Here is a 6,000-nt window from a genome sequence, read left to right on the forward strand (position 1 = left end):
AGAGGAACCAGATGTTGATAATATTGTCATACTTTTCAGCAAGCCGATCTGCTTTGTGCCTGTCTGATCACAGGCTAGGGCCTTACCAAATTCACAGCCGTGAAAAACGGACCGTGAAATCTGATCTCCCCAGTGAAAACTGGTCTTTTGTGTACTTTTACTTTATACTACACCAGGGGTTCTCAAACTGGGGGTCAGGACCCCTCAGGGGGTCCGAATGTTATTACATGGGGGGTCGCGAGCTGTCAGCCTCCACCTGAAACCCCGCTTTGCCTCCAGTATTTATAATGGTGTTAAATATATAAATATGTGTTTTTAATTTATAAGGGGGGTCATGCTCACATGCTTGCTATGTAAAAGGGATCACCAGTACAATAGCCTGAGAACCACTGTACTACACAGATTTCACAGGGGAGACCAGTGTTTCTCAAATTGGGTCCTAACCCAAAAAAGGGTCCTGGGAATGGGGGGGTGTTGCAATATTATCGTAGTGGGATTGCAATATTGCCACACTTACTCCTGCACTGCCTTCAGAGCTGGGACGCCAGAGAGCAGCGGCTGCTGGCCAGGTGCCCAGTTCTGAAGCATCACCCCACCAGCAGCAGCACAGAAGTAAGGGTGGCAATACCATACCATGCCTCCCTTACTTCTGCGCTGCTGCCTTCAGTGTTAAGTCAGGCCCCCTGCCCTTAAAACACCATGAATTTTCAGATTTAAATAGCTGAAACCATGAAATTTACGATTTTTAAAATCCTATGATCGTGAAATTGACCAAAAATGGACATGAATTTGGTAGGGCCCTACTAATAGCACTGCTGCTTCTGGAAGGCAAATTACATTAGGGTTTCACTGAGATTGTTTTTTCATTATTAATTATTATTATTATTATTAGCCATAGGCTGGACCCATGGAGTTCAGCTCTGGATACAAACTCTGTAACGTGTGTTGAGATTTGGATTGTGGTTCAGCCAGTTACAGAACCAGGGAACAACCCTGAGCTCCATCTTTGGGATCTGAACGTTTCAAAAAGTTTGGAGGATAGTTTTGGTTTGGTTTTGGTTCTGTTACCCAGACACGATTGCTGGCCTCAGAGGTCCACCTAGGCATGGCGGATCAGGGGAGTCAGCTAGCGGTAGCTTTCCCTGGAACAGTTAACAAACCACATCCAGCTCACCGGGGAGATAAACACCGTCCCCCTCCTACTTGCCCATCGAGCGGCAAATGCCTCCTGCGCAGCAGAATGGCTTTAAGCGGCACTGATTGGGTAGCGCTGCCCAGGCTAGGGGTGGGGGCTCCCCTCCTTTTCTTCATTCCTTCAGCTGGAGGCAGGAGCAGCCTTGGGCCGCTTGGGACGGGCTTCTCCTGCGAGATCTGGCCCAGGTCCCAAGCCCCCTAGTGGGAAAGACGGCGCCAGATTCCCGCTAGAGCCGAGAAGGAGCTTCGCTGAAGGCCCTGGACCCCCTGCAGGGAGAGTAGCGCCCTGCAGCTAGCCCTGGCGGCCCCTCTTGGGTCCTGCGAAGGGAGCAGGGGCTCCGTGCCCACACAGGGGCTGGGTAGGGCAGCCCGCGCGGCAGGCTCAGGGATTCCCAGGGCGCGGCGCGGCGTGGGCTGTATCCGTAGGGGCCTGCCCCTGCTAGCACGCCCCAGCGCCTGTGCAATGCCTTCCGGGGGGCCCGCAGCCTTGCACGAACCCGGGCCAGAGGCCGCTGCCAACCAGCCCCGGGCTAGGGGAGGAAGGAGCTGCCGAGTCTCCCAGGCGTTCGGGGGAGCTCAGCTGCTGGCTGGGAGCCGAGCCCGGCCGGGGAGCGGCGCACGGAGGTGTCCCTGCTCGGAGCGAAGAAGACTGAGCCTCCCCTGGGAGCTGCCAGAAGCAGCGGGCAGCGAATGCCCTTCCCCGCTCCCCCGTGACTCCCTGGTGGGGAAGAGCCACACCCGATCGCAACACAGAGACGCGGAGAGCCACGCGCTGTTGGAGTTGTTTATTGGCTTCTGAGACAGTTCTGACTTCACACACAAAGCAGAGTGAGTACCAGGCAGGAGGGCGTGTGCCAGCGCTCCGGGGCACCTCAGCTTTAATCTGAGCTTTCGTGTTTGCACAGGAGCCTTCTCCCTGAGCCCTGTGCACACTCAGCCTGGGGGGCAGGGAGAGCACAGCGCCGCACTCCCAGCCTAGCCCTGGCTTTCCCAAGGCTGCAGGGCAGTCAGTGTGGACAGCACACCAGAGAGAGAGCGAGAGAGAGAGAGACGATCTGCTAAGTGAAATTAACAAAACACAGAAGGAGCTGGACCAGAGGGACAAGGAAGAAGAGGCGTTTCTCTGAAGGAGAGAGAGAAGAGTAAGTGAAGTAACTGCACTGAGAAAGCAAGAAAGTTGGGGGAAGGGGTTGTTTGTTTTAATTCTGCACCATCACTGCAAGGAGCCCTGGGAGGGAATGATTTACCTTCAGCCTCTGTCGAAGACAGGAGGAGAGCTGCGCATAGAGCAGCAATTGCTGAAGACAGCCTGATCTTCATGTCTGCCCGTTGGGATCACAACAACATGAATGGATCTGTGATGATTAAAAAGAAAGAGAAATAATAAGCACGGGTTAGAGGATGTGGTGGGTGTATTCAGAAAACATGAAAAGAAGAGCCGCAGAGACCACGATGTTCCCTAACCCCCTTATCCCCAGCCCCCACCCACGGGACCAGGTTACAGCCTCTAGACTTGGAAGCCATCCAAACTTGACAGATCTGCCTTACTAGCTGGAGAGTCTAGCCTCACAATAATGTGCCTTTTGTTACTGGGCCCTTCTGATCATGTTAATCAGACAAAACTTCAATCGTGGTATTAAATTCGTGTTAATTTGATCACGGAAATGGCGAAAAGATTCCTGCTCCTACATATGCAAAACTTAGACTGAGTGTGAGGATAGCTAATTCAGAGGTCATTTTTGCCTTGAATCCACTAAATGTCTCTTTCAGATGGGGATTTTATTCCTTTTTCATAACTGCTGAAGCACTTAGTTAACAGTATTTTAATGGTCTCGAGGTAGTTTGGAAATTGTAATAAAACTTTTTTTTTGTTCTGCCTACAAATATGCAAGTCTTCCTTTCTTTAAGCTCTGCAATAGATTATACAGAAGTGTATGTAACACACAACTGAAACCCGACCCGACGGCCTAAACCCTGATGTTTTAACATCTGATAATTCGTTTACACAATCTGAGGGGAAATCGCTTTACAGCGCTTGATAAAAGAAGACAAGAGAATGAACCATGCCATCGCTGCAGATTGTCTAGAAGCATATATAGGAATTGGAAAGATTTTAGTCATTCCTAATTACAAGCAGCTGTACATTTATAAGCCGTGTTTGCTCAGGGCTACACGTTTAGGGTCAGAACCAACAGTCACTACTAAGGCAAAACCCCCATAGGAGCGAATAGGCGTTTGTCTGAAATGTTAGGCCCTTATTCTCCCATGAGGGGGGAGGGGGGAATACATACCACATGGAAATTTCTGAGCTTTATATAAATGGGGAGTTGTGTGTGTTTATGAATAAATGCTACAGAGACCACAATAAGGTCGCCTGAGAGAGAAATCCGCAAGCAATTAAGCAATATATTTAATCAAGAAGGTGCCAGGAGGAGCAAAACGAAAGAAAGAGGGGAAATGCATACATCATTAGGCTAATAGCCCACAGAAAGAGCTCAGAGGAAAAGTAGTTCTGTGCTATCTAGCGAACCAAAGACAAGACATATTTAATTGGTATAAAACGCTGACAAGATCCAACACTACCCTGCCCAGCTACTGGCACTGAACTTAAAAGCACACCATGCTGCCCTATATTAAATTGCTTCTCTTAATTGCCTGACACCGCAAAAAATTACTTGGACCTGGGAGAAAGTCGAGAACGAAAGCCTGTTTCAGAGTCTATCGCCCATATTTGGAGATAGGTTTATGCCTAAAATTTGAGTCCCCGGCACTGACATAAGGATGATTAAAGTATTGTATATTGATAACTTCAAACGCATTCCACTGTTCTGCGCGGGGACGGACAATTCTTGCAGCACATCAGCTAAAGAGCATTTGGTAACGGTCTTAAAAACCTTTTAAACAAAACGTTAAAAGGACTTTTGTCCGCGAAGTTTTGTCTGGGCTTAGAGTGCCATCTTTTGAGCAGGAGCAAAAATGAACCGTTTCAGCCAGACATGTGCTTTGCTGCTGCTGACAGATTGGCATTCCTGGTAGATTTTTCCAAAAATAAAACTTTTATTTTTTTTTGCCAAAACATTTATTTGATTGCCTAGCAACACTTCATTCAACTTTCTGCTTTCAAACTTAAATGTCTTCACCCGCCTTTAGGTGGGGGAGGAATGCTCCTTTCGCTTACTGTACTGAAATAAAAACAGATTATCTTTGGACCAGGACCGAATTCTCAGCTTTGATCTCAGACAATAACTTCAAAAGCTACCACAGACCTTGCACCAGGATCAGTTTGATCTCGACGTTATACCAACTCCACCCCGAAGACCAGCAAAAAGTCATTCCAAGCCTATGCAATCAGCAACTTTTGTCACTTCCCCACACAATTAGCTGTCAGACAGTTCAAGATTGGAAACAAGGAGAAGCTACTTACAAGGGGCTGCACACACCAGGGGAGAGAGAGAGAGAGATCCCGCCAAATTAAGACAGCGCTAACGTATCTTTATTAAGGCCATCAAAACTATTCAGAATAGACTTTTTAGTACGTTAAACAGATATGATTTCACGTGAGCAACCCACATTGAAATTATAAACTAATTGCATATTAGACGCAACCACCAAGTGATGCTATCCAGCCTGTTTTTAAATGGGCGTCTAGCTATCTAATGTATACACAGTCAGTCGCAGAGTGACATCTCCAAAAGCACCATTTAATGCGATTTGCTACAAAACCTTCACTTTTCTGTACAGCTCACCAAAACAGCGAGCATCGCGTATTCAGTGGGGGAAACCACGAACATTTTGCCACGCTTCCCGAGGGCTAAAGGAAACAGCAGCTCTCCAGCAGAATCGGCTACAATTCGCTAACAATGATAGATGTTTCCCCTTACAGAGGCATTTCGCAGCTCTCGTAACCGCAGGCGAGAAGGCTCCCCAGTTCATCGATCGCCTCCTCGCCCACTCCTCGTTACTTCCATTTCATTTCTAAGCCTGACTCCTAGGTTGTAAAACACAGACACTTTCTCTCTCTCACACACACACGACACCCCGTTCTAGTCCCTCTTCGGTCCTGTACCATTAGCTGTCAGTGCATCAATCAGAAGCGCGCGTGTGTGAACGGCACAGAAAGGCAACAGGACTCCGAAGAGAGGAGGGAAGGGGATTCCCTCTCCTCTGCTCGCACACAGACCTTTAGTGGCAGCCGCCTGGTAGCGGGGTTGGTGATGGGGCAGCTCCTGCGGCAACGCCTGCAGCCCCAACGGTAGGACCTGGAGAGAGGAGGAAGGGAAGAGGAGAGGGATGAGCTCCGGGGCACCTTGTGGAGGGAACAGCAAGTAGCAGGAGCAGAGGAGGAGGAGCAGAAGCAGCGGCAATGACCAAGACGTCTGGGTTGCTGTAGCTCCCAACGTGAGGGGTGCGCCTGGGAAGACTTGCCTTCTCCGAGTGGGAAGAGCCTCTCCCCAATCTGCTCCTTAAGAGAGGGCTGTTCCCAACTCGCAATTTACTCTCGTAAGCGGTTACGAAACGGCAGGGAAGGTGGACAGCTGCCACCGGATGATATATGCTTGCCTCTCTCCTCCAGCAAGAAAGGGGATCTACTGCTGGAAACTTGCGCATACTTCGCAACATTCCTAAGGCATGAGGAGGGCGAGCGCCGCAGCAGCAGTGCCCTGGCGGGGGAAGGGGGCAGGGGCCGGCGTGCCAAGGACAGACGGAGCTCTGTCTCCTCCGCTTGGGAGCCAAGCTGCAGCCGGATCAGGTTTCCTTGGCAGAGGCGAGGACGATTTTTCAAACTGGGGAACAATGGGAAGAGGG

At 49.7% G+C, this 6,000-nt stretch overlaps 1 protein-coding gene across 1 annotated transcript in view; it reads right to left on the reverse strand.

Moving 5' to 3' along the window:
- Nucleotides 1-5,760, reverse strand: part of COL12A1 (collagen type XII alpha 1 chain) — a 137,400-nt gene extending 131,640 nt beyond the window's left edge. Inside the window, 3 exon segments of the mRNA XM_065588059.1 lie at nucleotides 2,442-2,549; nucleotides 5,375-5,453; nucleotides 5,620-5,760. Of these exon segments, the coding sequence (XP_065444131.1) occupies nucleotides 2,442-2,514 (73 nt within the window). The 5' untranslated portion in view covers nucleotides 2,515-2,549; nucleotides 5,375-5,453; nucleotides 5,620-5,760.
- Between the last annotated feature and the right edge of the window lie 240 nt (nucleotides 5,761-6,000).

Source organism: Chrysemys picta, chromosome 3, assembly GCF_011386835.1.
Source record: "Chrysemys picta bellii isolate R12L10 chromosome 3, ASM1138683v2, whole genome shotgun sequence".
In the NCBI taxonomy this organism is placed as follows: domain Eukaryota; kingdom Metazoa; phylum Chordata; order Testudines; family Emydidae; genus Chrysemys; species Chrysemys picta.